This window comes from Eretmochelys imbricata, chromosome 22, assembly GCF_965152235.1.
Source record: "Eretmochelys imbricata isolate rEreImb1 chromosome 22, rEreImb1.hap1, whole genome shotgun sequence".
Classification (NCBI taxonomy): domain Eukaryota; kingdom Metazoa; phylum Chordata; order Testudines; family Cheloniidae; genus Eretmochelys; species Eretmochelys imbricata.
This window is the reverse complement of record NC_135593.1, coordinates 20008658-20033034: the sequence shown is the minus strand read 5'-3', so window position 1 is coordinate 20033034 and position 24377 is coordinate 20008658. Positions and strand designations below refer to the sequence as shown.

General features: G+C 55.4%; 1 protein-coding gene across 1 annotated transcript; it reads left to right on the top strand.

Moving 5' to 3' along the window:
- The first annotated feature begins 15157 nt into the window (after positions 1-15157).
- On the top strand, positions 15158-22662 carry SCN2B (sodium voltage-gated channel beta subunit 2). Its single transcript, XM_077839906.1, has 4 exons — positions 15158-15227; positions 19889-20055; positions 21439-21649; positions 22463-22662. Exons 1-4 carry the CDS (start codon positions 15158-15160, stop codon positions 22660-22662), a joined length of 648 nt encoding a protein of 215 aa, XP_077696032.1.
- Positions 22663-24377: the final 1715 nt, after the last annotated feature.

Here is a 24377-nt window from a genome sequence, read left to right as displayed (position 1 = left end):
TGATTGGAGCTGTCTGCTGTGATTAAAAGTTTGGGGTTCAGGCACATTCTAAGTCTGTGGATAGCCGCTTTTCCCCTGGTAATGTGAGTGCTGTGTGTATCTACAAGCATCTGTCTACAACCCTCTTCCCCTTTGATCACCAAAACCCTTTCTGCATTCTGACTATCAGCACCTTCCCCTTTTAACTTAAAAGCGACCATCTCCCTGCAAATGGGACAAACGAGATCTGAAACCGAGCTACGGCACGTGCAACCTCAAGCATCTGATTCACTTAGGCCATCGTAGAGGCTCTGGTAGGTCTCTGAATTAGTCAGCGGAGAACACTTCGCGTGAGAAGCTGGAGGTCTGCTACAAACTCTCTGGTGAGTATCTGAATAATTTTTATTCATTTTCTTTCTGAGAGCAGAGCTCGGGAATGTTTAAATGCTCTGAGCTCAGCTACCTAGCAGCTGAAAGCTCCCAATGCTCAATAGCAGGAGAACAGAAGGGCACTGTTGGTTCCAAATCCATTGTGTTAAGGTTCTCTCGAGGGACAGTTATCACATGGAAGGACTGTGATATCTTAGTGTCATAATGTACTTGACAGAACCCCAATGAGCTAACTCCATTGTCAGCTGCAACACACAGAGCACCTGCTGCCAGATTTGCTGTGCAGAAATACTTAAACTGAGTCAGTGATGGGATTCTGAGTAATAAGGTAATAAATAGATGGAGGATTTGGTGATGCTAAGAGTCAGATTCTCCAATGATTAATCGTTAGGGGCCTGTTAAGTGCTGAGATGTTTTGAAACTCTGGCCATAAGCGTCACGATAGGAGCAGCTGGATAGTGAGCACTTCTGGAATCTTGTCCCCTATTTAAGTGCCTCGCTGGAGATGCTGTTATGACAACCTAGCCCCACATGAAAATTAGGAGGAGTGTGACCAACGTGCACTGGGAATGCTGCAGCCAGGGATTTTGGAGCTGTGTGCATGGAGCTTTGCTTTGTTTATTGTACGTACGAACAACACATGCTCCAAGCAAGCCCTGAGTGCAGGATAGACCTCTCAGAGCAGAACTGTAATGGGCAGATTCTAAATACTTTTAACAAACATTTCTTTACTGAGAGGCACAAGCAAGGAGAATTACAGAGGTCCTTGATACTGCTAGCTGGACTTTGATTCTACAAACACACAGAGGGCAATGGAAGGTAGGGTCCGTTTTATACCATTGTATTTAGCCAAGCACTTAAACAGCTTGGAAAGTCTTAATTTCTCAATCTCAAAAGCAGTTCTGCATCCATGGCAGCTGGTGATGGCTCTGGATTCCATTTCAGGAGCTGCAGCGGCTTTACCAATTTCCAAGGGGCTGTGCAACTACAATTGAATGAGGAAAAGAAATCTGCAGCGATGTCTGTCTGAGAAGAGGTGAAATCCTTCATAGTGAGGATCCCCAGATTTGGTGTAGAATTTTCCTCTCCTGATTGGTTTTGTACTATCCCAGCATTTTATCATTTCAGACCATTCCAGAGCACATGCATAGAGCCAGCGCACTCTGTCTTAAAATCCCCAGGTGTGTGCCATTCATTTTCACTGGTTACTGTTGTTTGGGTGTTCAGCTTAAAGGAGACTCTGCCTCGTGGAGTTTGCCATCTAAATACCCCAGACTTGTCACTCATGGCTTCCCACTGCGCCAGTGCTGAAGGCAATGATCTTTATTCTCTGAGAACGATCGGAATACGACTTTACTTTAAACCAACTACATGAGGCAGGTTTACTCTAGCTCCTTTCCGTTAGCATCCCTGATTCTTGGGGATTGATAAACCCCATCTCAAAATTGCATTGAAATTTGTTTTAGGGGCACTGGCTTGTCCAGGGCTGCAGGAATGAGAGACAGACAGAAGGGGAGAAGATTTTCAAAATAAAAAACAGGCTGATTTAGTGGTGCTTTTTAGAGAGACAAAATTCTCATACGAGAGACTGTGCATGTGTTGTGTGTGTATAATTTGCTACTCTTGGTACTGCCAGCTTTGGATTCAACCGTGATACTCGTGTGTGTTTCCCAAGAACTTCTTGTTCTGAAAGAGATGATCATCAGATGCTGAGCAAAAGCACAGCTCTGAGTGTGCCTGCATTCATTCGTTTTTTCTCTTCGCTTGGAACACAAAGTGTCACGCTGAATGCTTCTTCCACTGATTTGTTCCTGTAAACACAGAGCTAATTCTGTCTGGTGCAGAAATGCCGCTGGAACAAACTTTCAGTGGTTATTACCATTTTTTTATTCATTTAGTAAAAAATGGGACATTTCAGGTGTCCCAAAAGAAGCTCTCCTTATAGAGGTTTCCACTGTTTGAAATCCAGCACTTTGTTGCTAGTGACTAAAGGTGTTACTGTGTGATCTGATCTCATTGAGAGGGGCTCAGACTTTTCCAGAGCACTCTAACAGGGAGATTGTCTGAAGATTAATGCATCTGGATTGTTAGTATCAGCATAAACACTTCCTATCACCTGCCATAGCATCTGCGAACAAACCCAACCTAACCACCTCCCATTTCTGCAGAAACTTTAGGCCTCAAGCCAAGCTGAAAATTCATTACACAAAAGGAAATTTTAAAACCAGACCATAAGTTCTCGTCAACTTCCCCTTCACGTAGCTCAAAGTTGTCTCAAACCAGAAACGCATCTGACAGTTGCCTCATGGTTTTCAAAGAGTGTTGTAATGGCGGGACTTGGTGGATTCATTAAACTAAATCCCTGAGACTCTGAGGATGGGGGTGGGGGGGGTATAGGTCAAACCCTTCTCAGTGAAAGCAAAGGAAGTGTCAGTCCAGCAACCCCGTCCATCTCTGAATCACCTGCTTGTTGGCGATAGAATGGGATGTGGCTGCGATACAATCACTGGACAGAGATGGAGGGAACTGCTCCTTGAAGGTTGGAGCTCTGCTCTTTGGGGTTGACTCCAACCTTGCCTGTTACCTGAAGGGAGTTTGTACCAACTCAATAGCACGGTCTCCCTCTGTCATCACTCAAACTGCCAGAAAGTCCCCTGCCACCTGGCCCCTGTTTTGCCATGGTTTGGGTGTGCGTCTTGTTAAAGCAATGGAGGGAGCTTGGGCCAAGGCTGTGACTTAGGTGCTGTGCATCCCCTGGAGAGAACAGGGGCCCATGCAGCCTGTGTTAACTTGTCTCTCCCCTTTTCAGAGTGAAATGAGAATGGTACCTGCCCTCACTCTCATGCGGATACTGCTATCACTGGGTAAGCAGAGATCCTGCTTTTGCCCCCCTTGCCTTCACCTCTGGAAACACTGCCTGCTTTCCCTGCCCTTGCCTTTGCTTAGAGATCCACCATAACTTCTGCACAAGACGTTACTGAAGTGTTCGCTCATGACCGTGAATTTCAGAGCCCAGGCCATCCACTGTGAGGGAGCTCATGGGGCTGGGAGCCTGGAACTCTTTCTTCCAGGCCTGCTGCTGAGTCAGTGTGGCCTGGCCCTGGGGCAAGTCACGTACCTCTCCTGTGCCTCAGGTCTCCAGCAGGGAAGCTAATAAGCTGCTTGCATGGTGCTTTGAAGGCATACAGGGGCATGAGCTGAGCATCCTCCTTAACGCTCATGATTTCTCTGATCTCTGAACGCTGGGCACTCTAGCATGGCTCCCATGCACTGGCCTCCAGCTGCAGGGAAGTGTCTCCAAGCTATTGATTTTTGGAGCTGCAGAGGCAGCTGGGTGCCTTGAGCTCCTCCTTTGCCCAGTGTTCTTCACTGAAACTCCCCAGCCAGCCACAGAGGAGGCCTGTTTGCGAAACAGCAGCTATAAGAGCAGCACTTTGCATTTCTTATTTACAGAGTACCAGCTGTGCACCTTGTGCTCCGCAAGGGCTCTGCCCTGACGCAGCTCCCCCCACAACTCGGGAGCAGGGCTAACGCGTCAGGAAAGCCAGGAGTCCGTGCGGCATGATTAGATCGGCTTTGATTTAACGCCTTCAGCTGAAGATCCCCAGTATTTAAGGAGCATGAATGGGAGAATCAGCCCCCTGCCTTCTGAGATCTGTTAATGCTCATTTTGACCCTGCCCGTAATTTCCCTGTGGTTTCCCTCCCCTGGGAATTTCCTGTTGCTTCCCACCTTACCCCTGCCCTCTGCGCGGCTCACCCAGCCACCTCCCTCTGTCATCACTCAAACTGCACAGCCTCTGGGGCACTGAGAGTTTGGCTGCTGCTGATTCTGGGGCCTTTTCTGCCCCCTAGTGTCCTTTCCTTGCCCCCATTCTCTAGCCCCTGCCCTGCAGAGCTTGCGCTTTGCGCCAGCGAAGGCTAGGACAGTTTGACGCGGCTGTTTGTTTCCTCTGCCAGGGCTCTCCAGCAGCCTCCTGAGCAATAGCTGTGTCACTGCGTGTGCAGACAAGCCGAGGACACAGCCAGCTGGCTTTGAGAGCTTCAGGGCCATGGGTGGGGAAGCAAAGAGGGAAGGGCTGAGAGAACTGACATTCACACACTAAATGCAGCTCGTGCACCAGTGCTATGCCAGGCTCAGGGTGCTGGAATGACCCTTGCCAGTCCCATGGTCAGAGAACTAGTTTAAGACTTGGGGACCTTGGTTCAAATCCCTGCTCTGCCACAGACTTCCTGGGTGACCTTGGGCCAGTCACTTAGTCTCTGTGTCAGTTTCCCATCTGTACAACAGAGATTATAACCCTGCCCTGCCTCCCAGGGGTGCTGGGAGGGCATCTACGTTAGACTGTGCGTGCTCCGATACGCTGGTGATAGGCAGTGGTACACGAGAACAGTTCATGAGGAGCCACAGCCCCCTGCTTCAAAAGAGCAACATGGCTGGGGCTCGTGCGTGGAGCGCTCTCCCACTTCCTGTTCCGTGCCTCTGCCGACAGGAAGTGAGGCCGGGATTCCCCTGCGGGGAGAACGGGCACCGTGGGGCTGCAATGCCCGGCTTAGCCGGAGTGTCTGGACTGGCAGCACTAAGGCTGCTGCTGTGGAAAAGAGCAAAGCGGCCTAGTCCTGTCACAGTTTGCACCAGCGCAGTGTGAATCCTGGGGTGCAATTTTTGACAACCCCTCCGCCCCTAAGACTTGGTAAAAGGGATCTTCCCAGGACATGGTGCCAGGGCAGCAGTGCTGGGGGCTCGCTGCAATGACCCTGTCCTGAGGAATGGCTGGGCCAGAAGCATTTAGTTTGTGTCTTGGCTGCACCACGGGCCTCTGCCCTGGAGGGTATGAGGCGTGAATAGGAAGCATGGCCCTAGGGGAGGCTGTGCCCATAAGTGGGGGCAATAGCAGACCTAGCACTTCATCCTCAGCTCTGCCCACCTCCCAGAGGCCAGGTTAGCAGCAGCCCATCACGGCATCACCCTGGCTTCAGACTGCGGAGGGACAAGGCCTCAGCCTGGGCGTAACAAGCTGAGACATGTGCAAAGCAGTGGTCCTGCATGTGGCGATGCTTCCAGTCTTTTCAAATGCCCTCACCTCCACCGACCCGGTCAGAGGGCTCCCTCTCCGGTGCTGCTGGGAGGGCAGAGACGGAAAGACCATTCTGCTGGCTCTGGTGTCACGGTCAGGAGGCTCTAGGACTCTGCCAGCAGCCTGGGGCTACTTGGCCCCAGGGCTGGTTCCGGCAGTGAAACAGCTGCATGGACCCTCCCTCTGGCGGAAAGGAGCTGCCCTGGCTCCCCATGTCTGGTGACGTTTTGTGAAGGAGCTGGTTCAGGGGGTGCAGCATTTTGTGCAGTCAGAGAGTGGGGGAGGACTCTGCCTGCGTGAAGGGAGCAGGGTCTGCCAGGCTGGGTGCAGGGAGGGTCTTGGTCTCTTTGGGTTGGAAGGGATGTTTCGAGGGTGAGCAGGCACCTGGCAGGCCCAGGCTGATCTAGGTAGCACTACTGTTCTCTGCACCATGCTGCATTCTGCCGTTCGGGGCTCATCCCTCTTCCTTCCTTGGTGCCTGCAGGGAATGGGGGGGTGTTGGCTGGCCTGGTCATCACTCGCCCCAAGCTGGAGGCTGGCTTAGGGGACTCTGTCCTGCTGGAATGTTTCTTCCAAAGTCTGGTGCCAGGGGACTGGAACCTGACCAAAGTGGACTGGCTACATGTGCCAGAAAACAATACTCAGGCGGTGAGTCCAATTGCCAGGAAGGGCCCAGGGTAGCACCACAGGTCCAGGGAGAACAGGACGCCTGGTCACAGAGCATAGCAGGGCCCTGGGGGGGTGGGCAGAGATACTGTTCAGCACCCCCAGCTCAGAGAGAGCAGCAATTTCTAAGGGGGATGGAACTCCAACTCCGCCCGGGGGGAGAGGCTGTTCCTAGCTGACAGCTGTTCTGAGGTCACTGGGTGAGGCGATTTGGAGGCACCTCATCCCAGTTCCTAGGTGCTCAAGTCACAGAATCCACCATATCAACTCGGACTGACTGACCCCTTGTTGGGCCTTTCAACAGAGAGCCAGTGGGGTGTAGGCTGCAATACTGCTCCCCTCGGAAGAGCGACCTGCCAGGGCAGGAAGAGGCGTGCGGTGGGGGTGCGGGGAGGAGCAGCAGCTGGGGGGGATATTCAGAGGAACTAAGTTCACACTTGGGAGTATATTGGCATCCAGTCACATGACGAGCCATATCCCCTTGCAGGAGGAGATGGTCTTCTTCTACTACAGTAACCACAGCATTCCTGTGGGACGCTTCCAGCACCGAGTGCAGTGGCTGGGCGATGTGGCCCGCAAGGACGGCTCTGTGAGGATGCAGGATGTACAGGCGGACGACAGTGGGACGTACACCTGCGAGATCCGGGTGTTTGGGCGGAGCAGCATCTTCAAAAACTACACCGTGCTGCATGTGGCCTCTGCCGGACGGAGATGTACGCGCCCTCCATTGCTCGCTTATGCCTCCCCTTGGCTACTGGTCAATTTCACAGCAGCCTCATCGGCTCACCCTTTCGCTGAGGGCAGTCTCCCCTTCCCCTGAGCCAAGTGCCTCCCTTCAGGATGGGGCTGTGTTGGCTTAAGGGCCCCCTGGGTCACGCTGTCTGCAGCCCTATGCAGTCACAGTGATGTGCAAGCACGAGTGTGGTGCTGGCTCACCAGGGCAGGTTTGCCACCAAGTGTGAGAACTGGGGCAGAAATCCCCAGGTTTGTGCAGCCCCCAGGCTCCATGCTGTGCTCCCTGGAGATGGATCTCTGCCCCAGTCCTGTGGGAACCAACCAATCTGTTACCAAGGGGAGGAGACAGCCACGTCTCCTGGATGCCTTTGGGGTGATGTGCCCCTCCCCAGGTCTTGGGCATCCACCAGCATGGGCTGGGCAGAGACTGACTCCTGATGGCTAGTGTGCTGGAGCAGAGACATTGCTAACCCTGCTGCCTGTCTCTCTCACCCCCAAGGGTCTGGATTTGCAGTGGCCCAGGACTCCAAGAGCCCCAGTAGCAGTGGCTGGGGGGCCATCCTGGGTTACGTCTGTGCGACCACCTTCCTGGCCCTCTTGTTGGGATATGGGCTGAAGAAGTTTCTCCAGAGGCAGAGGTAACAGGCCCTGGCTCCCACAGCTGCAGGGTGGGTGTGGCATCATCCTGCCTGGTGGTTACCTCCTGCCACAGGCCAGCACGGGAGAGGGGGACGCTGGTGGGATGCAGGTGAATTTCAGCACCTGGGGAATCCCGGCCTGTGACCGCTCGAGGTGACCGCACACACTATGCTCCTCTGCCCCCTGGTGGCTCAATTCTGTCTGCCCTGCCCTGTCCTCTCCTCTCTCGTCAGTGCAGGGGCTGCTCTTTGGGTTCCACATGTGCTCCTTTCCCTGTCCCTGCTGAACCTGCCTGTTCTGGGAGCTCTCCTCCTCGCAGGGAGGGTAGGGGACGTCCTCTTCTTGACATGCCTGATCCTCCACTGCCCTGGTTCGACAGACAGATCTCTTGTCTGGTAGGGAGGGGAGGCAGAGTGCTGGGGTCCCAAAATATCCTGGCCCATGTGCCCCTGCACTGGATGGGGAAGAGCTGCATCCCTGGCTGTAGCAATTGCATATGGGGCTGGAGCCCTCTTGTGCACAGCAGGTTGCAGCGAGGCCAAGGCGTATGGGGTAGATGCAAGGCCAGTCACTAAGAGTGACTGAGAGGCCCAGACTCACTGGTATGAAATGGCTGAGCAGCGGACTTGGCCTTTCCTTGCTCCTTTCTGTCGCCAGGGGTTCCTGACCAACGGGAAGGCCAGAGTGTTGGGGAGAAATGCAGACAGAGCCAGGCACTAGTTCTGGAATTAACCCACTGAAGTGTGGAGGGGATGGGTGGAGATGACTGCTCCTGTGGGAGTCAGCTTCATGCAATTGATGTTCCTTCCAGACATACGGAGAACGGGCCCCTGTCGAGGAGACGGGATAGTGGCAGTCGGGATGAAGCAGAGGTGAGAACTCAGTCTCTGCTTACCAAGCTGAGTGGGGCTAATGTTGCCAGACCCTGTAACAGGGAAACACCAGAATCCAGGGGATAGTTCCTGGAATAAAAGGAGGATTTGGGACAGCCGAGCTGCTATCCAGCCTGCCCCAGGCACTGAATGCGCATGTTCACACATGCCTAGGGCCAGTAAGGAAAGCCTGGTATTTGTTTTGCTGTATCATTGGCCATTAGTGTAGGAGGTGATTGGAATTAACCCCAGATAATTCCATCCTGCCGTGACTCCTAATTAGGAGATAATGTCAGTGGAGCAGAGTGAGCTAACGGGCTCCTGCTGCTACCTAAATGCCCAGGCAGAGACTAGATCTTTATGTTCAAAGCAGGAGGTGTGGGGCCTGTGACAATGTTCTGTCCCAGCCACTTTGTTGCTGTTGCAGCCCAGGACTGATGTAGGATTTATCATCATATCAGAGGGATGTGGGACAAGAGCTGCTACGTTCTAGAACAGACGGATTGTGTGCAATATAACTAACCGAAGGGCAGTGCAGGGAGTGTAAGCTTGTGGTTAGGCCGGGGCAATGGGAACCAGGGCTCTTGGATTCTAGTTCCACGTTAGCCACCTTGGCAAGTCACTTCACTTCTGTGCCTCAGTTTCCCTGTCTTCAAAATGGGGATCATGATCCTGCCTTAACATGCATGGGGCTTCATTAATGAATGTCTGCAAAGTGCTTTGATGTCCTCAGATGACAAGCATAAGAGAAGGGTAAAGTGTTGTTGTGGCCTTAAAGGTACAGAGGCCCTGAACATTCACAGTGAATAGACTTCAGTGGGAAGTGGGGGCTTCGCATTCCCAGGATTTGTGGGGATCTGTTGTCCCATTAGGAATAAACAGGCCCTTTACTTTGTCTAACACTGTATCTATTTGTTCAGCTTTTATCAGAGGATGCAAGGGTCTTTTTCACACTAGGTACTATGAAGGCAGGGAGTTTAGTATGAGTCCCATCCAGCACAAGAGTCGCCTCTGCAGTGACACTAGCTAGGATAAGCTGATCAATGCACTCAATCCTCATGCTTCAGGGCACGAGCTCCTCACCAGGGTCAGGAAGGTGTCTCCCCACACAGCAGAGGACTGTCCCATTGGATGTGTTAAGGGGGCTTTACACACCTCTCTCTGCAGCATCTGGTGTTGGTGACTGCCACCAGTTAGTGGGCGTCAGACTGCCCAGGCTGGGGACTCTGCTGGCCAGCATGCACTTTACTTACTGTAATGCAGGTTACCCTGGTGGTTGCTTTGATACAGCTGTGTTGGTAAGTGACCCCCCCCCCCCGCCTTGCCCAGCATACCTGAGTGGGTTGGGAGGGGAGCAGACCAAGGAGTTTGGAGCAGAGCTGGGCCCTCCGGTGAGCTATTCAGCATTTGTCTATCATCCTGCCCACCAGATGCTGGGAACTCTCAAAACAGAGGCTGCCTGGTCCTGCTCTGGAGAGTCACCAGCTGAAATGAGCCTCTGGAAATACCCTCTGGAACGGGCATGTCACAGGCCACACAGGGCCTGAGTCTCTTTCTGATCTTCCTGGCAGGAAGGCATTTACTCCCTCATACCCTGTGCGGAGATGCTCAAGGCTGGGCAGGAGGCAGAGCTGTGGAGCAGAAAGGACATGACCTACATGACCATGGTGAGCTCTGTGTCAGGAGGTCCAAGCAGCTGGGGCAGGAGAGGAGACCAGGCCCCCCCCCCCAAACACAGGGCCTGCCATGCACTGGCATGACCCCACTGATATCAACTGAGGGCACAGGGTGTGCAGTTTGCCTCCAGGCGAGCTGTGGGGTTCTAGCCCATTTGTTTGGCGGTGATGTGGAATTGGAGATGTAATACCAAGGGTGGCTTCTGGATGCAAACTCTATAGAACTCTCTGTGTAAGGCAGGATCTGTTCTCTCTGCAGGGCAAAGCAAATGGGGACCTGACTGACGTAGTTGGGTTGATCCAACTTTTTAGTATAGCTCAGGCCTAACACAGCCCCCTGGCTCTGACAGCGCTGATGGCTTTGCACTTTGTCCCCTGCAGCACCCCTCTGCCGCTTTCCCTGGGGCGGACACTGCACAGCTGGAGAACAACGTGTACGTCCAGCTGCAGAGGAAGAAGATCCCAGTGGAATGGCTGGATGAGGGGAGACTGGGCAATGAAGGAGCCCAAGAAAGCAAGAAAACCTGTGAAAAGTCCAACTGTCCAGCGGAGGAATTCCCTTGCCCCCTGGATTGGGGGAAAGCACCTCTGAGCCCAGCCTGGCACGACGGCCAGGGACATTGACCTCTCCCAGGGACAAACTCTACCCACTCTGTCAGCATGCCGCAGGGCTGCTTTGTCCGTACAGGGTATGGGCCATATCGCTCTAGCTTTCCAGGTTATAATCTATTTGTGCTGTGACAGCACCTGCCAGCCCCAGCCAGGATCGGGCCCCATGGTGCCCAGCGCTGTGTGGACTTGCTGCTCCTTGAGGATGTTTTCGAAAGGGTGACTCCATGCTCTGATGGGGCTGCTGCTGTTTTTGCGACTGCGCCATGAGCCCAGCACGGCCTGGCCTGCACACAGGGCAGTGGGAGGGCACTTCTTGCTATCTGGGGCAGGCCAGGAGTGGGGCACAGGAGGGTGATGAAGATAAATGGACTTTGCTCTGGTTTCACCCTCATTCTGTGGGCGGGACAGTGCCCTGGGGCAGAGCTTCCACTCTCCAGCTGGGATATTGGTCAATGCCGTCAAAACCCAGGGAGAGAGAACTCCAGGGAGAGTCCCACCTCCAGACGAGGAGGCGGTGATCGGCCGTTGGGTGCCCTGCAGCTGCCTGAGCTGACCTGCTTCCTGGGCACCTAGCGGGCTCTGGGCTGCCAGCCTGGCACCTTCCACCAGAGCCACATGGGAAACAAGCAAACCGACGTCCGGGGGAAAAAGTTCAGTTGAACTGTAGCAAACCCAGTGCTCTGTGTGTGTAAATAGATGTGCACCACCACCCCCTACGCGTGTTTGTGTCTCCGTTTATACACCTGCAATAACTAGGAATATTCTTCACTCTGTTCGACCTGGACAAAATCTGCATGTGAGGTTCCAAGTTGCTGGCGAACAATGGGACTGGTTCAGCCCCTTATTTCTGAGTGGGTCAGCTCCGCTCCCTGCCCTGTCCTGGTCTCTTCCCTTGCGCGGGGAGGGGGGGGGTTAGAACCCTGCCCCAGTGCACTGCCCGAGGCCTCTGGCTCTCCCTCCAGGCTCCTTCGATAGATGCTTGACACCCCCACGTGCAGTGACCTGAGAGGGGCTCGCTCCATTCCTGGAGAGAAAGGGGGACCACTCGCTGTGCTTAGCGTGGGCTCTGGCACGTGGGCCAATGCAGCAAAAGTTACTGTATGCTGCAGTCGTTTGTTTCACATTGCCACCCCACTCGTTTTCTGTTGGTGAGGCAGAATAACCGGAGCGAGGGGCTTAAATATGCCAACAAATTTTTATGGAAGTTGAAACAAATATAAGGCTGTAAGTAATGACTAAGGGCCTGTTATGTCAGAGCTAACGGTGCCCCAGACAGGAATGCCTGGGGTTATTCAGTGTAGTTGGGAGACTTCATGCTACACAAGCAATCGATCTACTTCGTGATTTAGTATATAATAATCCTGTACTTCAATGAATAATCTGATACTTCAGGTGCATTCTCTCTGGCAGGGTCACGAGGCACTTTACAAACTATACACGGTGTTCAGCCCCCCACCTTGTGTGTGTGTGTGTGTGTGTGTTCATGTCTCACCCTGAAATCAGGTTAGCAAAACGGTGAGTCTCATGCTATTTGGGGTTTGTCCTGAAGCCCCGGCGCTGGGAGTCCTGTCACTACGTGAGACTCTCAGCTCTCGTTTAACAAGAGAGAGCTTCTAGCCTTCATGGTTGCAAAGAAAAGCTTGAAAATGTGACCCAAGTGCAACCTAAAGGCTTAGACACTTGAAGGCAAAGAAAACAAAACCCAACCCCAAATCTCACAACTTTTAAGCCAATCTCATGATTTTGGGGGCCCGATTTGTGACTTTTGACTGCGTGGGCCTGGCATCGCTGTCCGATGTTGCCAGCATGTCAGTTTATGGCCATTTCCCTGCCTGCCGCGCTGAGCAATGGACTGTTTCCAGCATAAGGGCAAGGAAGGAGGTACTGAGCAAAGCAGGGAGCCTGATCCTGCACGAGTGCTGCTGTCCACCGAGTCCTGCCTGGCAGGAGGGAACAGGGAGCTGTGCACCTCGTTAGCCTGACTGGAGCCTGCTCCTCAGACACACGTGCTCCCTGTCTTCTTTATTCCTGAGCTCCTGTGGTTTGACCTCTCCCCTGCTCAGTGAAGGTGGACTCTGCTCAGATGGCCTTAACCTGTTCCCCTTGTTGACACAATATGGTTCAGGAGGTGGCTTTGGTCTCTGTGTAGTAGGGAACACATGGATAAGGGATCACCCTTCCACATCCTGGGGACCAGGACCTCTGTGCTCCCCATCATCAATTCCCTCCCCATCTGTACTCATTTGCCCTTGGGTGTTAGATTAGATCCCATTCCCTCATCCCGCTCAACAGTGAATTCAGTGCTGGTGAAAAACTGAGGGGCTGGCAGGGTGGGCTAGTTCCAGGTATGATGGGAGCAGATGCTGGGTGAATGTTCCTATGCTGCTCCCTACCAAGGGAGCAAATGTCTCAGTGGAGCATCAAGACTCTGGAGAGCCCGTCAGCCTGGCTGAGGTTGAGGTGCAGGGTCAGTCTGGGACATGCCGCTGGGAACACCTTGCAGCCATTTAGGTCGGATGCTCGCCCTGTTCCTGAGCCCTCACTACGTGACCCTTCTGCACCGGCTGGGAAGAACAGCAGTGAGTGTCATGCTGTCTGGGATGGGGGAAGTGAGCACACATCCTTTGCTGCAGCCAAAGCCATTCTCAGAGGCCACGCGGCGCTGTGAATTACCTCTGTCTGGGCTGAGCCTGGTCTCAGCACTGCCCGGAGTCTGCAGCATGCGGAGAGCCAGAGCAGGCTGTGCTCTGCCAGAGAGAAAGGCCAGAGGTGGGCAAGCTCCATCCACGCTGGCTGGAGGAGAATTCTGCCCCCCGAGCCTAGGAGAGGGACTCATTGCTGCATGGCCTGTCAGTGAGGCAGCCCCAGACGCGTGTAGCTGATGGTCCCCGGGGTGGGTGATGAACAGAGTTCAGATGTGGGCTTGGGCCACAGGAAGTGTGATGCAGGTGGCATGAACCTAACTGATCCTAACTAACAGGAGCCCTACACAGGTGAGGCCCAGGACTGTAATAGGAAGGGCGGTGCTAGTCAGCACTGGGGCATAGGCAGAGCAGCGTGTGGCGAGCTTGCGTGGTGATGGCAGCTTCGTTTCTCTGGCCGGGCTGCGTTTTCCCCAGCGCTCTGCAGAACAGGGCTCTGAGTCCCAGGCTGGGTCCTGGCTGCGGGAGAGCTGAATTCCACATGTGCTTCAGTCTCCACTAGGCGGTGAGAGATTTACCTGGCAGGTCTTCATGCCAGTGGGTGGCGATCGCGGCGCTCAAGTTCCTCTCCAGTCCTTAGCGAAGGGAACTGCATTAGCCGCACAACTTTCTTCCAGGAAAGCTTCCCCTGCCCCTGCCTCTGCCCACACCAGGGAAACTCCCCTGGGCCTCCCACTCTTAGTAAGAGCCCATCCCATGGCTCTGCTCCGGAGATGGCTGCATCGCCTTTGCTGGCTGCTAGGGCCCGTGTCTAGTGGTTTATTGGCTCCTGGGACGGGAGTGCCCAGGGAGTTAGCAGCTGGGTGTGGAAATGGTAATGACGGTGGGAGCTCATTTGGTGGTTTGCAGCCTAGGGCCTGGATGTCACAGCCTTATAATGGGGAAGGGGAGCCGCTGGCTCAGCAAAGAGCACGTTTCCTTCTCCAGCTTTTAGCCAAAACTTTTGTGGGAAAACAAAGAAGGGAAACCCAGGCCCGTCAGAGGTTTGCCCTACCAAGGGTCTTCTTCTCACCCCACTGCCAAGCAGCTGTTATTCCAGAGCTGCGGGGTTCCCCTGGAAAGTGTGATTGGCAATCAGTCCCTTGCTGCTCTCCTGCCTCCAACCCAACACACCTGCACGAGGTCTGGCAGGAAGTAACTCTCTGCTGTAGGGAAGCCAAGCAGGGCTTGGGAAGCTGCGAGATAACACCTGAAGGTAACTGAGAGCCCACACAACATAAGGAATAGAGGGCAGGCCCGCTGGGGGTTAAACTGAGCCCGAACACAGGCTGCATCGCTCAGGTATGTGCTTTGCTAACATGTGATAGTCCCCAGAGCACCCCGGGAGTCTCTGTAGGAGAAATAAACCCTGCGTATTACTTAGTCCAGAAGGTGAAGAGAGACTAACAGTCTGCAATAATACAGCCCTTCCTGCCCTCATCACAGGCACTAACTGGCTCAAGAGGAAACCCACTCCGCTCTTTGATAAGGTGGCAATTTTAAACAGGATCAGGCACCAAAACCCCATCCCAGAGTGCAGAGCAGGAGAGAAGCTGAGAGCATGTTTCTTTGCTTCTGAGGAAATTTTGAGGCCCTCCCATGTCCTTTGATGAAATCCACCAACCATAAAATTTACTGCCTTTTTTTTTTTTTTTGATAGCAGCACCCCTCCAGCCGGCCATATTGGAGGTTGGGAAATAAAGCAGCTCTAAAATGATGTGTGTCTTGGAAGTAACCCAGTGCACCTGAAAAAGACAAAGCCAAACAACAGCAACAAAAACCAGCCACAACAAACACCAAAATCTTCGCCATACACAAAGGTGCTTGAAAATGAGCAAGGAGCCTTGGGTTCTCCGGCCCACCTTGTGCCTCACTGGGCTCAGCTTGCTTGTCTCTCTGGGTAAGTTTCTACTGCACATCTTGCATGCAGGCATCCGACAGGGACCCAGCAGCCCACAGCTGGGGAGCACCATCCTCATTAATGCAGCTTCATCACCCCCCAGCACAATCCTGGGGAAGGGCCGCGGTGGGAGCGTGAGGGACGGCGGGTCTGGCTGCTGCTGATGTGGGAACTGGGGACAGAGCGTGGCTAAGGTGCAGTTCTTGTTGATGTTACAGATGAGACAGGAACCTGTCTGCAAAGTCGGCTCCAGGCTTGCGTCTGCATCTCTAAGCTAGCCCGTGTAGCTTTCCGCAGTCTCTCCAAGCACGCCTGCTGCAGGTGCGATAGTGTCCGGCGCAGGTGGAATGCTGGGGTTGCTGCTCCTTTGCTCGGATCCGGCAGATTGAGAAGAAAGTGTCTAACGTGTGTGGTGTGTGTTTCAATGCATTCGAGGGGCTGCCCTCAGTTTGTTGGATGCTGGTGGGGAGCAGGGTGTGTGGCGTGCTGGGCTGTTGGTCTCCGTTGCTTGCCTTTCTGCCCTGCCATGGAGCCAGGAATGTGTGTCAGCAGCTTTTTGTTTGTATTGATTCCCTGCAAGCAGGAGACTGTCAGATTAAAACATAAGTAGAGTTCTGGGGGGCAGGGGCGTTGCTCTCAGACAGACTGGGAAACGGAGGAGAAAAATGACAGCAACTCCCCATCTTCAACGACTAGGAATCCTGCCTGTCGTTTGCTTTGGAGAGGCTGTGTGTAATGCCGCCTCCCAAGACTGGGGGAAAGGGGTGTAAGGGGACAGGGCATATGGGACAGTGTGGAGATCCGGGAAGGAAGCAGTCCAAAGCTATCAGCAGCAGGGAATCAATGGACTCCGCATTAGCAGGGCTTCCGGCAGTGCCCACCAGCTCTGGGGAAGAAGCCTATGTTCCACGCTCTGATGTGTGCATGGGGAGGAATGCAAGCGTTTACACTGAGGAGCTGAATGTGCCACGTGTGTCGTCCCCTGTATCCTCTCCCAGGAGCCCTTAGCTGTGACGCTGTCAGACCTCAGCCAGGTGACTAGCGCGGCTGTCACAGCCCCCTCTGCTGACTTCACCGAGAGAGCCCCAAAGGAGACTTGGTATGGTGTCCTCTCTCCCCCCCGGTCCTGGGGGTGGGGGGTCACTGGAGGTCGTGCCTCTGAGAACCCCGTGGCCTGACGTGCCCAGAGACCTGTGGAGCAAAGCATGGGACAGGGCTCCATGTCCCAGCAGGGCAGGTTGCCCTCAGAGTTATCGGACGGGGAAAGGCAGTCTCAGTTTAGGATTCTCATCCCCATCGCTGAGTGACGGTGTTCACAGGCTGGTTAGGGCGTCAGACTGGGCCCACATGTGCTGAGTCTGCAGCCGTGGCCTGGCCAGAGCCTACAGCGCTGAATGCACCTGGCAAGGTTTTTTCTGACTGGGCCTAAGCTCACGTTGCAACACTGCCCAAGCCCCTGGGCAGGTCAGCTCACGGCGCCCCGTAGAGCTGAGTTGGGAAGATGCCTGTCTGACAACTGCTGGAGTGGCTGCTGGAGTAGCTGGAGCAGTGCAGGATGCTCTGTGCTCAGGTGCTGTACTTACCATCTCCAGCTTCCCCCTCCCAGTCAACATGGATCCCCTGGGCCTCGTGCGAGGGATTCTTTCCTCCCTCCCTCTCTCCAAGAGGCTGGGCTGAGGCTCTTCCCACAGCCTGGCAATCAGCCAGCAGGAATCACTCCCCAGGGCATATTTCCTGCCCGGGCTGGCTTTCCCCAGCACTCACCATGGTGTTCTCTGAGCATCTCTCTGGCAGCACGGCTTGTCGCAGAAGCCCTGACTTGGACTGGCCCGGGCTGGGTTTGTACGTGGTGTGTGCTGTAGGGTATTTAGCTACGGAACTGCTATGGCTTCAATTTTTGCATACGGCACCTTTAAATCTTTAAAAGCGCCATCTGCAGAAGCAGGAACCATTTCCAAAGGCACTGGCTCAGAGGAGACTGCCCGCCCCATGGCGCTCAGCTCTTTCAGATCTCCCTTTCGCTGCAGTCCGTCAGCTCTAGGTCTTCTCTTCACATGTGGGATTGAGGTGCCAGGGCTCAGGTTTGGATCTCGCTTTTCTAAACTCCGTTTGAAGGAGCTTCTCAACCTTTCCCAGAGCAGTAACCTGGAAGGATGCTACAGGGCTGCTGATTTGGTATCTCATAGTGATCAAATGTGCTCATTTTACAAGACAAAAGGTTTTCTAGCTGCCACTGCTGCAAAACCCAGCTGTGCGCCCGCCTCTCCCCCCAGCACCAGAAACTAACTGGAAGGGAACAAATTAGCTGGCTCAGCTACAACAGTATCTCGGTCAGCAAGTTCCTGCCACACGGTGTCATTGTGAGAGTTCAGCGACAGCAACGTTTAGCACAGCAGTCGAAGCCGGGATGGTCCCGCATTGTCAGAAAGGCCCTGCTCAGCCTAGGCAAGCCAGCTGTCTGCTACCCACATGCAGCCCGCTTCCATGAACCCTGGCCTGTTTCTGGGTTCCAAAGACGACTCTTAGTGATGCTGCCCTGGCCCCGTGTGAGGTCAGGTGGGGCCCCCAGCCCTGTGGGCCGTGGCAGCCCGTGGGGGGTGTTGATGGGGGAGGCTGCAGAAACCCAGCTTTTTGTGTGGCTGAGCTGGGCACCCCCCTGCTGAGCACAGCCCAGGGGGGCCAAGGCGCCTTGGCGGGCCAAGGCGCCTTGGCAGACACGCCTGGCAAAAGCCTGAAGCTGCAGGTGCTGAGCGGCTCCTGTCCTGCACCAGCCAGAAATGCCGTGAGTCAGACCCTCCTGCTGGGGCTATGTCCTGGGGGAAGGGGCCCCTGCTTCTTCTTGCACAGGGTCTCCAACTCCCCAGCTGTGATGGAGTGCTGATCCGGCTGCCTCAAGCATTGCAAATGCGGGGGGTGGGGGGGGGCATATGAATCTGGTGCTGGCTCGGCCGTGCTTGCATGTCAGTCTCCATAGAGCAGGTCTCTTCTGCAGTCGGGAAGGGGAGCTTGAGCCTGGTGGCCCGTTCAGCCCTGGGCCTCTGCTAAGTGGGTTGGGGGTGTGTTTCTGTGACCCAGATGCTGAACCACAACCCACCTGCTCATTACACCAAACCCCGCCCATTGCGCACTGCACTGGGGTGTGCTGCCCAGTGGCAAAGGCCCATGCCCTCCCCCACATTTTAGCTCCTTGGCCCCTTTCCTGCAGCCTCTTACCCTCTGCTTAACTTCTCAGTGTTCATGTAGCTTATCCTGGTGGGAACGCTGCCAGCTGGGCTCTGCCCCACAGCATAGCCGGGCTCACTCCCCAACCAGAGCTGAGAGCAGAGAGAGGGGGATCCACCTGGTCCCAGAGCCATCAGATGGCATCAGCCCCTGGTTGCTCCCAGCACAGCCTTGGACCTGCAGGCGTTCTGTGGAATTCAGTGGGGATCCTGCCCTTACAGGCCTGGCAGGGGGAGCCTTAGAGCAGGACGGGCAGGGAGAGTCAGAAAGGAGGAGTGAGTGAGCAGAGGGGAGACACGCAGATCTGGCCCTGCTGTGAGCAGCATGAGCCACTGTGGTCTCTGCTCTCCCCAGTCCTGGATTTGGCCAACAGAGTGGGTGGGAGCCAGGGTGGGGCTTGGCAAGGCGATGGGGTGGGGGGGCGCAGGGAGAGGGGGGGTGTAGGGAGCGGGAGGCAGAGGGAGCTCCATGCCATGCTGCCCCAGGGCTAGTTTTCTGCCCCCTGAGCTGTGTGTGTTAATCTCTCCATTTCTGCACTGCAGCGTGGGCTCCATGGCAGAAACCAGCTCTGTCCCCTCTTTGCCTGCAGGAACATCTGGCAGCTCGGCCTCTTTACTGCCAGCCTGAGAGTGTTGCTCAAACACCAGCTAAGGGGGGAAATGAAGTGAATCTGCATTTTCCCCACAGCCCCCAGAGGCCAGCGCTGGCAGGGCTGGTCACTCGTCCAGTGCGTCCTGCCTGGAATGAAATCTGATGAGCGTAGCCATAAATTTCCCCAGCAGATGTGGCACTGAGCCCTGCATAACTGATGCTGCATCCAGGCCTCTGCATAGCTCATTCAGGCCTCTGCATCACAAACCTGATTTAAGTGGCCGTGAAAAGAGTTCATCTGAAGTCAGTGCTGAGTGGGGAAGGGCCAGGAGAGATCACAACGCCTGCAGTGCAGTTGGGGGGCAGCAGGGCAGTGGCGCATGGGGCTGAGACAGGTTGCTAAACCAGGCAAGAGGCTTGGATTCAAATCCCATGTAGGTGGGTTATCCCACTATCCCATACACACAGCCTCTCTCTAGCCAAGGACTAAGGCAGGTCCTTTCAGGTCAGCTCTCCCTATGGGGCAGACAGGCCAGTCTGGGATCAAGCTGTGTCTGTCCTTTGTGTCCGCGTCATCGGGTCCGTTATTACCCTGCCACTGGCGAGGGGAGAGCTGAGAGGTCAGTGCAACGCTATGGGCTGATTAGCGTCCCTTGGAAAAGCCCCTTTTCCTATGACTGTGTGTTCTGGGTACCTGCCGGTCTCTCCGCCCCCCGGGCAGTTCTGCCAGCAGGCCAGGCCCACAGCACCCAAGGGGTGGGACAGACTTTAGTGCTTGCAATTTTCAGTGTTTGTTCACTTCTTCCTTTCCTCTCCTCCCTCCTGTTTCGTTCCTGTCTTCTGCCCAGCACCCTGTGGGCTGGGCATGGAGATCACGGCACAATCTACCGTCAGTGCCTTGAATGGCACATCCGTGCGTCTCCCCTGCACCTTCAACTCCTGCTACAAAGTGGAGAACAAACAGTTCTCCCTGAACTGGACATACCAGAGATGTGAGAAGTGCAGCGAGCAGCTGGTAAGTACCTCCTGCAGGGGGTTGTGGGCCCAGCCCTGAACCGTCAAACATCACGAGCCAGGCCCCTCAAAATCATGACATTGGCTTAAAATCATCAGATTTACCAAAGTACTAACTTGGGGCTCTCATCTGCTTTCGGAGCCGGCAGGGTCTCGTTTTCAAACTTTTCTCTGTACCAGGTGGGCTGGGAACTTCCTGCCTTAAAAAAAGAGAAAGAAAGCTGAGATTCTCCTGCCCTGGCGACTCCAGGAGCTGGGCTTTAAGGAAAACCCCAAACGTCACTTGGCTTGCTATAAAATTTCAAGAGCTGGCGACACAGATTCAAGTCCCACAACCCTGTTTGTGGGTCCCACTGATGACTGGGGCCCACTCTGAGGCCATGTCTCAGTGTGTGCTCGGGGGAAGCTCCAGTGACTTTGCAGGTAAAACGCTGCAGCTCTGTCCTGTGTAGATTCTGTCTGCGCTGACAGGAGGTGTTCTCCCTGAGAGGCAGCAGCCAGGTTGATGGAAGAATTCTTCTGTTGCCCTCGCGCTGTCTACACCAGGGTCAGGTCGATGTAGCTACGTCTCTCGTGGGGGGAGGGGTGGAGATTTTCACACCACTTAGAGACGTGGCTATGCTGATGTCAGTTCCTAGTGTAATCCAGGCCTGAGTAAGGACTGAGTAGAAAGAGAGCAAGGCCCCAGGCTTTGGTCCTGAGCGCGTTCCTGGGGGATAAAGGGGAAGGAGGGACACACTGAGTGGGGGGAGGTGTGGGAGGACGGGGATTGCTGATCCAGTACTGGGTCTATCCAGGTACCCAGATCCCACTCCCGTATGAATATTAAAGCCCTCTGTGTCTGGAGGGAATGTCCCATTTCTCGGGAGGTGGCCACTGCTCAGCCCAGCCACATGTAAGTGGGAGTGGGAGGGACTAGCTGGAAACGAGGCAGAAGAGGGCAGAGATGAAGGACTCTGTCCAGGTGCTGAGTGGCTGGCTGGACCCTTGGTTTGCTTAAACTTTCCTGCTATGGCTGAGGCAAAGCCCAGGCAGAAAACAGCCATGAGTGACCAATGCCCTGGCCCCAGCTGGCAGCCTTGCTCCCAGTGCCCTGACCCAGGGTGGCCACTCTCAGCCCGTGATACCAAAGGAATCCCTCCTGTTCCCGCTGGCAGGCCCAGGACCCTGTAGCTCTCGGGGGAGCTGTGTGATTGTCCCAGGGCAGGGTGATCCCAGTGATGCCGGGGGAGCCATGCTCTGTGTGGCGTGTGCCTCGGGGAAAGGAGGAGAGGTACTGTGGTCTCTGACTGGCCCCCCAGGTCTGGCCAGCTGAGCTCTGTGGGCACCAGCATGGGTGTAGCACCCCCTGTGTTCTCACTGCCCTGTCCCCGTCTCTGCCCAGTTCCTGCAGTTCCGAATGAAGATTGTGCACTGGCGGCTGGATCGCTTCGGGAATAGGGTGGAGTTCACCGGAAACCCCAGCAAGAACGACGTGTCCTTCACCCTCCACCAGGTGCAGCTGGAGGACGAGGGCACCTACAACTGCTACGTGATGAACCTGCCTGACAGGCACCGGGGCCATGCCCGCATCTTCCTCAAGGTCATCACCGAAGGTGGGTGCGCAGCTGGCCTTGGCCCGGCTCGACAGGAGAGGGCCGCTGGGGGGGTGGGGGGAGGAGGCTGCTGTTTTATATTGAACAATGGTGGAGACAGCAGAGGCCAGAGCTGGCACAGTGTAAGCAGCTGCCCTGCCCCACGCTGCCCTGCCCCTCCGTCCCAGCCCGCATCCCACAGTGGCTCCAGCTCGCCAGGCTGATGGGAAGTTTCAGTGGGGACTCGGGCTCGTTTGGCTGGTGACTGTCCCCAGGGTGGCCAGGAAGTGAACCCCAGCGCTGTCCCTCCTCAGACAGGTTTCAGAGTAGCAGCCGTGTTAGTCTGTATTCGCAAAAAGAAAAGGAGGACTGGTGGCACCTTAGAGACTAACCAATTTATTTGAGCCTAAGCTTTCGTGAGCTACAGCTGATGCACTCCTCAGACAGTTACTTCAGGGTCTCCAATCAAGGAAACCACCCAACGCCCCCATCCTAGCATCAGCTGGCTGTGGGGCTGGTCCCAGTGTGCCCTCCCCTCACAGGCCATGGGCAGTGCCAGCCATGGCCCGTGTGATTAATGTGGCTACATAGGGGCTTGCTCCTCCCAGCTCCAGGCCATGCCTCTCAGCACATCCCTGATTCCCACCCATGGCCTGTCTGTGTGTGGGGCCCTGCACAAGTTTCCTCCCATCAGACCCCACATAAGGTAGGGCAGGGCCTGGATTTGCCAACGTGGTCCCATTGGTGCTGGCAGGAGCTGCCTGGTTTCCCTGCTGCTCAGACTCCCTCGTCCCCCCGGCCTCTCTCCTCATCTGCCCCTTTCTGTCTCTGCAGTGCCCCCAGAGCGCGACTCCACGGTGGCTGTTATCGTGGGGGCCTCGGTGGGGGGCTTCCTGGCCGTGGTGATCCTGGTGCTGGTAATCGTCAAGTGCGTGCGGAGGAAAAAGCAGCAGAAACTGAACACAGATGACCAGAAAACAGAGGAGGAAGGGAAGACAGATGGTGAAGGGAACCCTGAGGAGGGCACCAAGTAATGGCCCCCTTTCCTTTCCCCCTGTACAGTGTGACCCCTCGTGTGCTTCTCCAGAGCACGGATTTCAGACTCCCCAGAATTACTGAGCATCCCTCATCTACGTAACCAGCCCTGACCCCCAGGAATCCAGGCTTCAGTGGGGCCTGGGGAGAAGACTGCTGCACGCCTGGCCTGGGCTAGGGCTGGGTGGAGGTGGGTGAATCACCTGAGCCTAATGCACCTGTCTCCTGCACCAGGCTGCCGCCTGCTCCCACCCACCTCTCCCTATGAGCCAGGAAGAGCCCTGAGTGCCAGGGCGCTGCCCAGGGCGGGGGCTGGAGCAATCCAGAGGCTGTGGCTGAGAGGGAGGGAGATGGAGCTAGGGGAGAGGGAGGCAGGACCTCCCCGGAGAACCGTGCAGGTGGGGAGTGAGCAGTGGCTTTGGCGAGGGAGAGAGGGCTGCAGCCTCTCAGCGTGATGGGCAATGGAGCTGGGGAGGGGGGTCCAGCAAGCCCTTCTGCCCTAGGCTCTGGCACTGGTCTGAGACATTAGTGTGCTGGCCAGGGGGGAGACTCCTATGAAGGCCAAAGGGTTCTCCTGTGCCTCCTATTCATGGCAGAGCCTCGAGCACAGGGGACCCTTTGCTATGTCAAGTAATCTGATCGATCTCCCTGGAACCCCTTGAGCTCCATCACCACGGGCCAGTCTCCTCCCCAGGCCCTTCTGACCTGCTCCCATCCACAAAGGCAGCCGGCTCCTATCCAAACTTTGTAATGGGCATTAACAGGGCACCAGCGTTACGGGAAGGCAGGGGGTGCAGCGCCTCTGTCGGGCAGGGACACGGGGCAGAGGGCGTAGCACCAATGTTGGGCAGGGGGATTGGGGGTGGTGGGCGTAGCACCTCTGTCGGGAGGGAGGGTGGTGGGTGCCTCTGTCGGGCAGGGGGATGGGACGTTGACAATTCAGTGGAGGCGCCTGTGTTTTCTAGCTGGTTATTTTCTCATCCTTGGCGGTGATTGACACAGTCTAATTTGTTGCCTCGTCTCCATCCTGGCCAAGCCATGTAAAGGAGAGCAGGGAAGTGTGGGCGTGGGACAGTTCGGCATGTGGTACTGCAGGCTGGTCCCAGGCACCTCTTGCTAACTGCCATGAGGCCTTGGCATTGGGACAGTCCTGTCCCCCAGAGACTCCTTGCCGCCTCCTCCTTTTAGCCAGCAACTACCTCTTGGAAGCAAATGGGCAACTCTGGGCAAATGCCAGCTCTGATTCTTGTGCCCCAGGAAATGAATTCTGAGCAAGACTTGCCTTCAGTGCCCTGCGCTGGTGGGCGAAGAGCCATTGCCAAGAATATAGTAACTGCAGAAGCCCCCTGCAGAGAGGTCGTTCCGCTGCTAAACAGAGCCATGGAAGCATTACAGACAGGGACCTCTGGGGGGGGATGTCCATTTTCTTCTCCTCCGCTCTCCCTCTCCCTCTCCCTCCCCCCGAATTGCAAATGTAAGCCTGCTCCTGGCTTCCCTGGTAGGTGAACAGAGAGTCTGGGCTGCCCCCAGGGAGGGAGTGGGATTGCGCTAGGGGTGTGATTGGAGACTAGTGTCCCCAGGCTGTGCACTGGCAGGGGGTTCGTGTTTTAAACATTCATGTGATAGGCAGGGGAGGGCCTGGCTTGGGTCCCTCAGGCTGTGAGTGCCAGAGCTGGCCACAGGGGGCTTACCCCAGGGATACAGACCTGACTAC